Here is a 14626-nt window from a genome sequence, read left to right on the forward strand (position 1 = left end):
AAAATTATCTTCAATGTATACTTTATAAAAAAAAAAAAAACCCGATCCCCAAATTCCTTTATTATTCCAGTAAAAAAAATTCCCGAAAATCACCTATTTTTTCGATCCTCACAGTGGCTATCCCTTAAAATATTCGACCATTGAAATTAATTAGGCAGACACTTTGTTGAAGATTGATTTTGTTTGTAGCCGGGCTTGCATCGACAAAAACCATCGCGGCAAAATGAATTTTCAACTTTGCAGTGTTGGTCTATTTTACAGTACGCAGATATAGTTGGACTGCAGTCTGAATCATTTTCTGAATAATTGTCGCATTTACATGTACGGCTGACGTCACAACGAGCAAAGTTGTCGTCCGAGCAATCGAAGTCGTCAAAATCACAGGCTTCGCCTATTTTAACTGAAAAAATTTATCACCTTTACTACCAGTATTATTTTAAAAATATAAATAAATTACTTGTCTTGTAGCAGAAATATCTGAGACTGTTTGTTTTCCACATATGATTTATTAATTTACATTTGGTTCTGGAATCACAGCACGGTTCTTGTAATTCAGGATTACACTAAAAAATTACCATACATTTATTTAAATAAGAAATAAATATTTAATTACTTATATGAATACTTACTTCCATTGTATGATTAACGCAGGTCTTGATATCGTGATCGATGCCATCGTTGGTGGAATCAACGAAAATTATAAAAGTGTTTGCCAAAATAATTAAAAAAAGTTTTGATAAAATTTTACTAGCCATTTTCATTGACTGTCTTCTTGTTCACTGTCGAGTATAAATTTATCAGCGAGAGTTTTAGTATAAGCTGACTAAAGTATCAAGCAGGAGAATTAACAATCATAGAGTTGTTCTTGCGCGCTGGCGTTATCTCACAACAATGAGTTTTTAATAATATGTACGTGCCTTATATAGCATTAAAATATATCTGTCACCAATGGCAAGACGTCAATTTATCTAAAAATACCGATGAGTATACGTAATAAAAAAAAAATATATAATAAGAAAAAATAAAACTAAAATGATAAAATTTACTTTTAAAAATTAATATCAATATCGTGACAGTTTTAAAAATTATTTTAAATATTTTATAGGATAACCTGAGTAAAAATATTTCGCTGAAAATACGTCGAAATTTTGTTATTTTTAATAATCAGGCTAAAAATTCGCCGATAAATTGAGTCAGCCTATTTTTGGCCATAGTATTTTTTTTATTAAAAAAGTTTTAAGTTTTCAGTCATTTTTAGGCGTATCAACAAAATTTCGGCCTCGTGTTCACTACCTGGGTAATTTTTGGACTGAAAAAAAATGTTACGATTTTTAACTTCCCGCTAAGAAAATTGAAAATTTTCAAAAATTCGGGAAGTTATTGTTTATATATGTAAATATTCATAACTCTTGAACGAATGAACCGATTTTGATCTTTGAGGTGTCATTCGACACGGCTTGTTAATATCTTGAAACTGTAAAAATTTGAACTTAATCGGTAGGGTGCGTTCGTAGATATTTCAAAAATAAAATTTTTTCAAAAATGTTTTATTTGGATAACTTTTATTTTGCTCGATGGATTGATTCCAAAATCTATTCAGCTCTAAAACTTTATAAGCCGCGTCGAATGCCACCTCAACCATCAAAATCGGTTGATTCGTTCAAGAGAAACCGTTGAAGAAAGAATTCAAAAAAAAATTTTGTTTTAGTTTTTTTGAAATTTCTCAAAAACGACTTGATAAATCAATTTCAAAATTTGATCAGCCTTAGAACTTGATAAAACACGTCGATTGCCACCTCAGCCATCAAAATCGGTTAATTCGTTCGCGAGATATCGTGGGAGAAATAAATGCTCAAAAATGGTTTTTTACAAAACAATGGAATACAAAAGTATTATCGAGCTCGAAAATGTATTCACAATAATGTTTTCGAGCTCAACGAACTCGAAAACAGCGGAAGTTTTGGGGCTGGCCCGCAGGGTCAACTTATAGACCGATTTTTTTACCTGGGAAGTAGAATAAAGTTTTTGGAAACAAAGTATATGTTAATGTAATTTGAAAATAAAAATTTTTGAATTTTAAGCCTCGTTTTATTTATTTCAATATTTCATACAACCATATTACACATTTTTCCGCCATCATTACATCTCACTGATCTCAAAATAAATAATTATTAAAAAAATGATTTGTCACTTAAAAAATAAATTTACACTTAAATAAATATTATTTCCCTGAGTGTATTTGCGTATGACAATCACAACAAAGTACGCAAATAAATTATCGATGAATAATAATGATGTCTATTACGTTCTAATAAGTAACTATATAATTAATTTAACATCTATTAAATGTATGAGGAAGTGATAATCTATTGAGAATATTAAAAAAAAAAATAAATAAATAAATAATGAATTAAACTAAAGACAAAAGAAAACGTTGTTTTAATTAAACAAAAAAAAATGCATGTACTTATATAAATAAATAAAACGCCTACTCGTTCTCGAGTGGTACGATGAACGGTGCAATTGAGTCGGCGTCCTCGCAATCCGGAATCATTTTTCCCTTGAACTTGACGCATGTGTCTGCACACAACTGACCCTCAAAGTACGGACCAAACATTTTCTTACATTGCGCACAATTTCTTATACACGTTCCTAATTGTCAATAAATCAATTAATAAACTAATCATTTTGTTTTTTCATTAATAATAAATATTTTCTTACCGATACGATTTCCATCGGCTGGCATTGCAATAACCATCGTAATAATTCCAACAATGAACAATAGAATAAAGTGACTTGAAATCTTCATGGCTAGGCATACAAATAGCATTTATATATATTTATTTATAACAAACACTTCCTAATACTTAATCACAATTATTAATCATTAATAATTATAACAAAAAATGTAAAAAATAATTAATGAGACATTAATCAGTTTGCTGGCCGGTAATTTTCCTTGATTTTGAGTTGACTTTTTAGAAAATTTTAGTTTTAATTAATAAGAAAAAAAAGCTAATTTATATGGAGATATTTATAGACACATGGTGATTGAAATAATTTTGAGTATTAACTGAACAACGCGAGATAATGCTAAGGATCTTTCTTTAGCTTCTTACATCTCGTCGTCGAGCAATGAACACTACGTTTTTTGTCCCACGCTTTTATAACCGGAATCTCAACATTCGCTTCCGTGTTCACCTTACCATCTACCATCTACCATTTACAAACCATTGTATTGGTGTTTAATTAATATGGATAGATTTTTTTTTTTAATTTTTTTTTTCGAATGATCCAATGTCCATATTCAGTACAGATTCGAGTCTATTTATAAACTTACTTATTTTATCATACTACAGATTTATTATAAATTATTTTAAATTCTTACCTTATTCTTCTCGAAATTCTCTAGCTCACAGATAACAACTCTATTGTCCTGAGAGATGAACTGACGAATAAACTTGGAAAATTCCAGCTTTTATATCAAAAAGAATTGGAAAAAATCGATAGAAAAAAAATCTTAACTTAATAATTAATGGAATTTTAGTAATTAAATTTATCTTATTTCCCAAGTAAAGTACTTTCTTGGAAAGGAAATGTACCACTAACATAATACAATAATTAAATTACATTATACTGCGAAATATTTATGTCTAGAATAAAAAAAAAAAAATGTCTATAGTAATTATTTATTTTATTTTACCTTGAATAATTAATGATTAATATCCCGCTTGTAACGTTACATAAAAAAATATTTAAAACATACATTGATATTCTGAACTGATTTATCAAAATTACGCGCGTATAATTTTTAAAAAATACTAATTATCATCATTAGAATTATCTTGATAAAATTCACTCGAAAAATTTTCACTGGAAGCAAAAAATTCATCATTTCCTTGATGAAAATATTCATCATTTTTTTGAGTTTCTTCGCCCTCTTCTTGGCTTTGGTCATCAGAAGTGAAAAAATGCCGTAAAAATTTATCAAAATCAAATGGCTCGGTAATTTTATCAAAATCAAAGTCTCCAATCCGAAATTCATCATCACCCTCTTTACTTTCCTCATCATGTGTATTTTTATAATTCAATTTCTTACGGTCAATATCCCCATTATTTTTATCACCACTAATACTTTCACTATCGCCATCAGCGTCACTATAATTTATAACTCGAACGGCTCCTGCTCCACCTGGTCCCTTCTCTTGTTCCGCTGAAGGTGTACCAGGGTCAACGGCATCATTGTCAATATCTCCATCGTAAGCACTCACGCTTTTATGTTTCGCCTTGATTTCAAATTTTTTATTTTTATTCCCATCCTCATCGTCCAAACTTTCCTCACCTTTGTCACTATAATCTGCTACTTCGACATATGGTATTACTAAACTATTATTCTTATTGTTATTTAATTCACCAGATTTATTTATAAACTCGTTATCAATATTTCTATTTAACGCTTGATGATCTTGGATACTAATATAATTTTTACTTCTCAAAATTAGTGACGGATCAATTTTACTTTCACTTGTTAATTTTTTATCTTCGAGATTTTTTTTATTATCGGGTACAATAATTTGATGATATTTTAATTTTGGCATTAAATTTTTGGAATTACCTAATTTTGGTTTTTTAAATTCATTGCAATCTTTAAATACTCGTGTATATGTTGGTTTTATTTTATTATTATTATTAACAAATCCAGAATTTAAAGGATTTAATTTTTGAGTCCCCAAAAAATTTGAATTTTTATCATGATTATTGTTATCAAATTTTGAAATAGGATTCAAATAAAAATCAGATTGTCTTTTACTTCGATTATGTGATAAATTTGATGACGCACTTAGCGATCGTGTGCTACGAATTTTCGAAATTAGACTCGATGTATTTTCATTATGGAAAATATATTTTCTGAATAAATAGAGATTTAGTTCCGGTTTTAAATTTTTCTTTGAAGATAAATTTTTTTCCTGCACAAAATTTAACATTAAAATTAATCTAAAATATCAATTTTTTTATATTTTTACAAATTACCTGTGCTCTACAAAAAAACTAAAATACGCATTTAATTTACAGTAAAAATAAACTAATATTTTAAAAATAATAATAAACAAAATTTTTATTTATTATGTACATAAAAAATTTATATAAAAATTATCTTATAAATTGTGTTTACTACAATACAATAAAATTTTCTAAATGTTAGAATATTTACAACAATAAAAAAATCATTGTTTTGATTGAAAGGGCAATCGAGTTAAATCTAATCAATCAATTAACTAATTAATTGGTTTACGACATATTTTTCTATTTCATTACATAGAATAGTTCTATATATATATTTTTTAAGTGATAAAAAAATTACCCAATCAATTAATAATTTTTTTTTCACCAAAATTTACCAAATGAAAAATTGATCTTGTGAATAGTAAATTTTGCTTAAATTTAATTATTTTTATGTTAATTAATGAGTAATAAAAATATATAAAAATACTTGATACGTCACAACAAATAATAAGGTAATTGCTACTGAGAATAAACAATTCACCCACAATTACTATTCTAATTTTTTTTTACTTTAATAAAAACCTCTAGGAAAATACGTAATTGTAATTACTAATTAATTATCTCTGACATCATATCATTATACTATTAAATTACATTAAGATTTACTTATGACACATTTAGTTGATTATTTTAAAAATACTTGGAGACTCTTGGGAGTAATTACGTTATTAAATATTATAAAAAATATGAATAAAAATCTAAAATTACGTGTATGCAAATAAAATTAATTAGGTGCTCGTTTATAAAAAAAATATTTTTTAATGACTTGTCTAAATAAATCCTAAGGGAGTATGGAATTTTATTTTTTCCATTGATTATATTCTGGAAAATTACTCACATATTGCGCAGCATGACTCGTTGAATATTCAGCCCATTTACTAAAGTCTATTCCTGATAGGACACCACTTTTACAAGGCACCCTTGGGTTACTGATAAATAAAAAAATTAATTGTTACTATTATTGAACGATGAAATTACTAACGGAAACGCAGTTGAGTACACTTACACTTCATGATCAGCAAGAATCATTGGATAGAGTTGAATTGTGTCAACAAGATCGGTATTGTCACAAACAAGTCTAGCTAATCTTGCTTTACGTAGTTCATTCAATTGATCTATATTAAATAGTAATTAATCATGATTGCTTAGATTGCTCTTTACAAATTAGAAAATAAATTAACTACAATATTATTAGGAGTTAAAAACTTTAGTCGAAGAAAATTAATTAAAAAATAATTACCTAGCGTAAATGACGATGGCTGATTAGGTAACTCGTACCAAAATCTGTCACCTCGACGTGAATTACTAAACTGCGTTGCAATTACACACGAAAATGTCGGTCCCAACATAGCCCCAGGTAGCGGTCGCTCTGAAACGCCTCCCGACCAAAGATCAATGTCCGCTGGAGTCCTAAAAACCAATTAAATAAAATGATCATTACTTTCTAAAAAGTTAATAATAAAAAACAAAAAAAATATAGCAACCGAAAAATAGAGACGTAACGCAACACAGTTTCGTTTGGCATCAAACCAAATAATTCGTCAAATGTATGCGCCACAGGAAGTCCACATAATTTTCTGAATTCCATGTAACTTGGGATACCGAGTTCGCGACCACGTTGCATATTGAACGATACCAAATCCATTCCAAATTTAGCTCCGACTTTTTTAAACAAATGATTCGTTACCTGAAATAAAAAACTTGATATTATCCGTTCAAAGTCAAAGTCCGGAATCGTCGAAAATTTCTAAGTTCACTGTTATCAACTTTTTTTGAAAAACTTACTTCTGAAGTTATTGAGTCATCCATAGCTTGTGCAACTTGATTCATAAGCCCCATAAAATATTCGTCAATAACTCCAGCTCGATAAAGATCCCATGGTCTTCTAATTAAATCGGACAATCTCTTTGACGCTAAAAAAAATAAACGGCATTAAAAATCTTAGTTATTTATTATCCTGGCAGTAATTTTATTGGTTACCAATAAATTTATGAGCTTTGCTCCATCGCTCAACAGCAGTCGGCAATAATGAATGGCCAAATCTAAATGCCGCTGCTGCAAATGCGTCAATGACACTTGGATTTATTGATGGATCATAACCATCCCAATAGTTGTGTTTCTCCAAAACTAGTCCAAATTTCTCCATAGTATCATGCCCGAGAATAATGGGTAGAAATTCATTGTACGTAACGTGTTGAATTTCAGCGATAACAATACGTCTTGCTTCTTGGAATAATGTTTCGTCGTCCCAGTGTGGATTAACTTGTCCAAGTGCTTTAGCAGCTCTATTATGTTCTCTTGCCATCAGTGTGTGCATGCATGTTAATACCAGTTGCTCGTTGACACGGATTTCACCTGGATATTTTACGTTCATGCTATATAATTATCTTATTATATACAATTTAGCCTCATTGTTACGAAAACCTGATATACATACATGTATATATTTAATTTAATAACTTTATTATATAAAATAAAGACCCAGCCCAAAAGTTCCCACTGTTGTCTTGAAAACTCAACATTTAAAAATCTGAATGGGATCAATTACTTTCTTCTCTTGTTAAATTTTATTTAACGTTTATCAATTAAAATAAAAACCAGTAGGTAGAAAAAAAAAATACGTACAAGGGTAAGAATGTCGTTTACCGAGGAATTGCATAATAAAAAATATAAATAATCACGATCACACTACAAACTAGAGAGTGTGAGTATAAAGTAAAGAGTAGAAACCACATTAACCCTGTTCTTAAATAACCCGCAGGCGAATTGAACTCTCTCATAATAACGATGTAATATCCAACGCAATATCTGAGTCACGCGTTTTTTACACGCAATACAACACGTGTGTTACAAATGTTGGATCGCTTTTTCTCTAACATAATATGTATATATTAGGATGACCCAAAAAAACCTACTATTTTTTTTTTCGAGTCTCTTATGAAAATTTGTTGGTTTAAGATATTTTGAGAAGCCTCTCCAAAAATCAGCTCGATAAAAAATTTTCAAGAGGTCGCTCACGAATTTTGAAAATATCAAAAATAATCGAAATTCGGATTTTTTATTTATAAATTTTTTCTTTCTCGTGGCAGCAATAGTTTATATTTAACTTCAGCCAAAAATTTGAATATTTAAACGGCGCTCAAGAATTTTGAATATTAACTGATAATATGTAACTAATAGTTCGAATTAGTTTTTATATTTTTTTATAACTCAATTATTGTCATTTCACTTAAATATAACTTTTGCATAACCAAAAATATACAGGACAGTCTTAAACAATAAAATTTGGCAAGTTTTGAATAAGCGAAAAAACCTAAAAATTGAATTAAAAAATAAAAAAATATGTAAAAAAACTTATTATTTCGATTTCTCGGGATATATTTTCATTCACGGTCATGTAAATTGATGGTGAAAAAATCGAGAAGCTTTATTATTAAAATTTAAGGGTCGCTCAAAAACGTCCAAAAGACAGCACTCGGAAACATTCAAAATTCTTGAGCGACGTTTAAATATTCAAATTTTGAGCTTAAATTTTCAGCGTAGTCATGATTTCACAAATATAAACTATTGCTGCTGAAAGAAAAAAATTTGATATAAAAAATCCGAATTTCGATCATTTTTGATATTTTCAAAAATCGTGAGCGACCTCTTGAAAATTTTTTATCGAGCTGATTTTTGGAGAGGCTTCTCAAAACATCGTAAACCAACAAATTTTCATAAGAGACTCGAAAAAAAAAATAGTCGGTTTTTTTGGGTCACCCTAATATATATATATAAATATAATAATTATAATTGTTTTTACCAGCATCAAAACAATACATTGATGCATTTGGTCTCGTACAGCCTTCATCAGGAATGTCTAATTTTAATGGCAACAAATCTTTCAAACCATAGTCCGAAAACACTGGATTCATTCTCAGAAGACCGGCATATCCTGTACGTAATTTACTAAATAAATAAAAAAAATAATAGTGTTATTATTATTAATTGCTAATTATTTTTTACATATATAGATATTTTTATATTATTATACTGACCGAGAAAATTCTTCAGCGATTCCATAAACAGTATTACCATCTAGGACACCAGTCAGAAGATTGAAAGGAATACGAGAGCCAAGACGGCACCCAGGTCTTACTGCTGGAAATGCCCGAACGAAATTTTGACAGCGAATATTAAATAAACGATAGAAATAATCGTCTTCTGGTATTTCTATTTCGACGCAATATGGATTTTTCAAGTGAGGAGGACGATCGCAACATTCTTCTGGATCATTGCGGTTCAATGGATCTAAATAAATAAATATAAATAATTAATTAACTAGAGAAAGTATCAGGTGGGGGTAAAGTTAAAAAAAAAATGTACCTAATGGAGTTGCTGTAAGTGTGTAATCATGATCCATAAACTGACCCCATGCAATAACCATAACAGTTCCAGCATGATCATGATAACCCTGATCCGGATGGATTGTACGTGATACCACTCGTGCTAGTGGTAAATTTCCACCGGTCGTTGATAATCTTGGTGCATTTATTCCATCCGAAAATGCTGGAGGCATTAATCTATAAAAAAAAAAATATTAAATAAGTGTTTTGCAATGAGAAAGGAACCATGAGTTAAAAAATACCCAAACAATAATTTAGGCCAGTGAAAGTTTTTTTTTTTAATGTAACATTTAATTTAGAACTGAAAAATATTCATAAAATTTTTTTTATCATCGATAAAAATAAAATTACCTGTTGAATGGCGTAAGTGACGCTCCCCAATTCGGATGTTCGAGGTTCGTGCAAAGTCCGTCAAATCGGCGATATTTTCCGGCACGACACTCAACATTTGATAAAAATGCTGGGCATACCTCGTGTATTAATGTTTTAGAGGTGTCTATCAGAGGTAATTCATTCTCAATTTCATTTCTCGTCAATCCGTACCTTTGAAAATTTTTTTTAAAATCTCGTTAACTTTTTTATCAATTACATAAATAAATAATTTAATAATAACAAATTACATTTGGGCTAATGATGTCGAAATATCTAGAAGAAGTTCTCCAACAGTTGCCAAGTCTTCCGGTCTCCATTTTTCATCAGCTGGTTGAGCGACAGCTATTTTCAAAAATTTTTTATCATTATTAAGTTCCATGAAATTTTTTTGGTAATTAGATTTATATCATAAATATTAATTACCGATTCGCTGTCTGGCGTCATAATACGCACGATTAATAGCATCGTAAGTTATACAAGTGTATGATCCAGATGAGGGAGACCTAAAAAAATTTTTATATTTATAGAATTGTTCATTAATTGATTATTTTAATTTCCATCACTTGTGAATAAAAATTTTATTAAAGTTAAAGATTTAATTACTGATTACTGATTATAATTTATTTAAAACTCTTGAGCCATTGGTTCTTTGAAATAATAATTTATTTTTGTAGGCGTTTGAGAGTATTGTAGAAAGGCAATTGAATTAAAACCCGTATTTATCTCAAGACGATCAGCAATATCAATAAATGCATCCGGATTGCCTACTCCTTTATTTAACGTTTTATATATTTATATCATGAGAATTAGAACAATAAACACGGATGTACAAATCTTACTCTTATTTTTTTACTTCTCTATTATTACTGTAATTATTATTATTATAATAACTGTTGAGTGAAGATATATTTAGTAAGAAAGTACTGTAATTGTGAAATTTTATTTTTTATTCCACAATAATTATTTGTATTTTTACTCATACAATTTAGTCCTTAAGGGGGATAGCCACTGTGAAATTTCAAAAAAAAAAAAATTTTTTTTTTTTATTAAATCAAAGTGTATATGTTCAAAAATATGTATCTAGAGTTTTGTATGAAAATTCTGAATATTTTTGAAGTTATAGTCATTTTTGTGACAGCGCGTCAACTGACTGTTGCATCGACTAAAAAATTTAAACGCATTTTTCTCGAAAGTACTTTTTTTGAACTGGTGGCATCTGTAATTTGCATAAATATCAACCGATTCGCAACTTTTTTTTTTGCCGTATTCGTCTATTCAGTAGCTAAAGTTGCACGTAGGGGATTTTGAAAATTTTGATTTTTAAGATTTTTTAGGGTTGTTTGAATCCAAAAAAATGAGAAAAAATAACGAAAAAATTTTTAATATGTCGGCATTTTTTTTTCAAATCCAAATTTTCAAAATCCCCTATGTGCAACGATAACCACATGCACACAGATTACAACGCCGTTTGGTTTTTTTGTTTCTGATAACCCGTTTTTGAGTTAGAGATGACACCGTGGTGGGGGAAATTTTTTTGTTGCTCCACAAAAATGCTTATAACTTTGTAACAACATGATATTTTTAAATGAAAATTTAGGAGAATTATCTTCAATGTATACTTTATAAAACAAAAAATCCCCGATCCCCAAATTCCTTTATTATTCCAGTCAAAAAAATTCCCGAAAATCACCTATTTTTTCGATCCTCACAGTGGCTATCCTCCTTAATGTTCACATTATTTAAGTATACATTAAAAAAAAAAAATTGAAATCAATGAAAAATACCATGAGTAGGATTCGAACCGACTTTCTTTTCCTGCCACTAATAAATTTATAAAACTCCATAAATTAATTATTTTCTTTATGAATTAAATATCGATAATCATTAAAACAAAATTTACTGTAACCTTTTTTTCTTTTCTAATAATTGTAACAAAATATTTGATTTAATTTAATTTAATTGATCAAGCTGTTGTTTTTTTATGGAATAATTTATCACAAATTATAGTTATTATCCCGTTAAAAGTTATTTAATTATTATATATTATACAATTTAATTCTGTAAAATAGACATTTCAAATAGTAATAATAATAATAATAATAATAATAATAATAATAATAATAATAATAATAATAATAATAAGTAATATAATAATAGTTAAGTAAATAGAATAGGTGTGTCAGTTTTAAATTAAGTGTTCGCATCAATCGATGGGTGGTAACTTTATACGCTTTCACCCGATCAAGTGTTCGAATGTTGTAGTATAACATTACATATACAGATATATTAAAAAAATTTAAAGAGTATGAGATAGGTGATCAAGTGGACCACATGCTATGAATTGTATATTGTATAGTTAAGCTATTATATCAGTGCTAGAGGGCACGCGAATTATTAGTAAGTGTGTATGATTTTTATTTTTTCTCTTCTTACATTTTATAAACAACTACGCAAGACATTAATTGATTCAAATTCACCCTGCAGTCATTGGCCTCAGGCTCATGTGAAATTATTTATCTTGAATATTTGATAACAATATTAGTAATTATTTTTGTTGGAACAAAGAAATGGAATTATATGTTTTTTTTTTTTTATTAGAGATTAACATAATTACTTACAAGGACCCGCGAAGGAGATTGTATGTGTAGTCATAGAAACTAGACCGTCCGGGACCACGCAAAATTAGTGCGCATTCTTCGGTATTGTAATAATTGTCTTGTAATTGGTGTTCCAGTCCATTGTTTGACCCAAATAATGACAGTGATACTAATACGATAAATCGTATTCGTGTGGAAAAAAATCTGTAATTTTAAAAAAATTTTTATTTTACTAGAACAACTTTTTTAAAATGATTGCTTACAAATGTTATGAAACTTAAAAAAAATTGTGGGATAATGCATTTTTTTAAATTCGCGAAGATTAAAAAATTTTTTTATTTCACGGTCAAATGATTCTGCGGTTTCGCGGTATAAAATTGATCAGTGAAAGTGTGAACATAATCACAAATCAATCGTGATGCGCTCTATCATTTTATTATTGTTTAAAAAAAAAAATTGCAGAAAATTTTTTTTATCTATTTTATAGTCATAAATCTCATGAATTTTAACTTACACCCACCTCATAATTTTTTTTTTAAATAATGTAACTAATGTAGAAAGTTTTCATGCCAATCAATCCATTGAATAATTTCAATAGAAATCATATTTAATAAATTTCATACTTATCTTAATAAATTATATAACTTAAATACATACATAAATCATCGATGTAACCGTTTTACACCGTGAAATATTAATTGCCGTTAAATTCAAGTATTTATTAAATAATTTATTCTCTTTATTTTTGTTAAAAAAAAAATTCCTCATATATTTTCTATAAGCTGTCAATACATTTATCAATAAAAAAACAATGTCTGCATAATTAGCATATCGTGATATATTTAAACAATTTCCAAGGAATGAAATATATGTAATTTTATATGCTTTCACTCATATATTTGAAATTTGAGTAAAGGATATTATAAAATTGTAGGAGATTAAATTTATTATAAATATTGAATATCTTGGATATATTTTTATTTCACACGAATATTATTATATAACACGTGTATAGAACAACCGGTAATTTAAAACTTTTGTAAGGACAAACAATACACAATTTATTCAAATTAAAATTCACAATCGAGCATTCGAAAAATGGCGCGAACTTTTTTTTTGAAATGTGTAATTTAAAAAAAAAGTTAAAATTTTTTACAGTGGCGCCAATTTAAAACTCATTTAAAAATAACATTGATATTATTTTTTTATTTACTTTTACTCACACTTTACTTGTCTATTTAATTTTTTTTAATCGCAAAAAATTTACTACTCATTCGTAATAAAAAAAAAAATTATGAAAATAAACAAACAGATTTATTTGCTTGTTAACTTTCATTTATTACATTTAATTGTCTATTAATAACACTTGCTAGGTAATTTATTATTTAATATAAAAAAAAAACTTACCTATTAATCATACTGGCAATTAACACTCGTAAAATAATTTACTCAACAGACTAAATATAAAAAAAAAGTAGTTTTTTTTATTTCTTCAAGTTACACGTTTCCATTTAAATAAAACACTTGTAACAATCGTGGATAAATAAAGTAGAATAAATTAATAATTAGTCAGACAACATGAAGGCGCGAGTAAAAAAAAATAAATAAAATAAACAAAATGTTTAAAGTATGTAATAAATTGGTAGTTGATTCTCATACAGCTCAGAAGCGTTTGACGGAAATAATTCGAATCATAGCCCCAGTTTCTCTTCACCTTAGTACCTTCATCGAGTGACTGTTAAATCCCGAGGGTGGGACGCGAAAGCTCGCTGGTATACCCAAAACATTAAAAAGAAGGGAATTGAAAGTGAGATACTATTTAAACTCTCTTTTACTCTTTTACTCTCGTCATTATCATCATCATCATCATCATCATCTTGCAATCACAAATGATATTTCCTATAAACCATTAATCCCATAATTTTCCCATCATTATTTTTATAATAAAAAAAAATCTTGTTACCTTTTAAAAAAAAAGGATTTTTTGGCGCGTGAAATTTTTTCTTGCCCCAAAAAATTTTTATTTTGAATTTATAATGCAGAAAATTTATTGAGACAAGTAAAAATTATCTTGGGGCGAGTGGAAATATTTTCTGTGTATTACTTATTTATTTTTAATGTCGAATTAATGAATTTATTTAACGATAAATCGTAGTAATTATAATTGGAGTAAAAAAAAAGTATAAATGAAATTGTAAATTTATTTTA

General features: G+C 28.1%; 3 protein-coding genes across 3 annotated transcripts; all 3 read right to left on the bottom strand.

Annotated features, from left to right (window-relative positions):
* Positions 1 to 124: 124 nt before the first annotated feature.
* On the bottom strand, positions 125 to 899 carry LOC130674363 (nidogen-like). Its single transcript, XM_057479672.1, has 3 exons — positions 630 to 899; positions 458 to 563; positions 125 to 400 (listed from the first exon to the last, which is right to left on the bottom strand). Exons 1-3 carry the CDS (start codon positions 759 to 761, stop codon positions 147 to 149), a joined length of 492 nt encoding a protein of 163 aa, XP_057335655.1. The 5' UTR covers positions 762 to 899; the 3' UTR covers positions 125 to 146.
* Positions 900 to 2353: 1454 nt separating this feature from the next.
* On the bottom strand, positions 2354 to 3285 carry LOC130674740 (uncharacterized). Its single transcript, XM_057480163.1, has 3 exons — positions 3120 to 3285; positions 2722 to 2811; positions 2354 to 2652 (listed from the first exon to the last, which is right to left on the bottom strand). The coding sequence occupies exons 1-3, from the start codon at positions 3214 to 3216 to the stop codon at positions 2489 to 2491; spliced, it is 351 nt and encodes a 116-aa protein (XP_057336146.1). The 5' UTR covers positions 3217 to 3285; the 3' UTR covers positions 2354 to 2488.
* A 410-nt stretch (positions 3286 to 3695) lies between these two features.
* Positions 3696 to 14155, bottom strand: LOC130674739 (peroxidase). The gene is made up of 15 exons (XM_057480162.1): positions 13826 to 14155; positions 12440 to 12622; positions 10245 to 10324; positions 10070 to 10163; positions 9801 to 9992; positions 9430 to 9626; positions 9102 to 9354; positions 8867 to 9012; positions 7045 to 7419; positions 6850 to 6977; positions 6549 to 6751; positions 6305 to 6474; positions 6071 to 6179; positions 5903 to 5993; positions 3696 to 4967 (listed from the first exon to the last, which is right to left on the bottom strand). The coding sequence occupies exons 1-15, from the start codon at positions 13834 to 13836 to the stop codon at positions 3822 to 3824; spliced, it is 3378 nt and encodes a 1125-aa protein (XP_057336145.1). The 5' UTR covers positions 13837 to 14155; the 3' UTR covers positions 3696 to 3821.
* Positions 14156 to 14626: the final 471 nt, after the last annotated feature.

This window comes from Microplitis mediator, chromosome 9 (genome assembly GCF_029852145.1).
Source record: "Microplitis mediator isolate UGA2020A chromosome 9, iyMicMedi2.1, whole genome shotgun sequence".
In the NCBI taxonomy this organism is placed as follows: domain Eukaryota; kingdom Metazoa; phylum Arthropoda; class Insecta; order Hymenoptera; family Braconidae; genus Microplitis; species Microplitis mediator.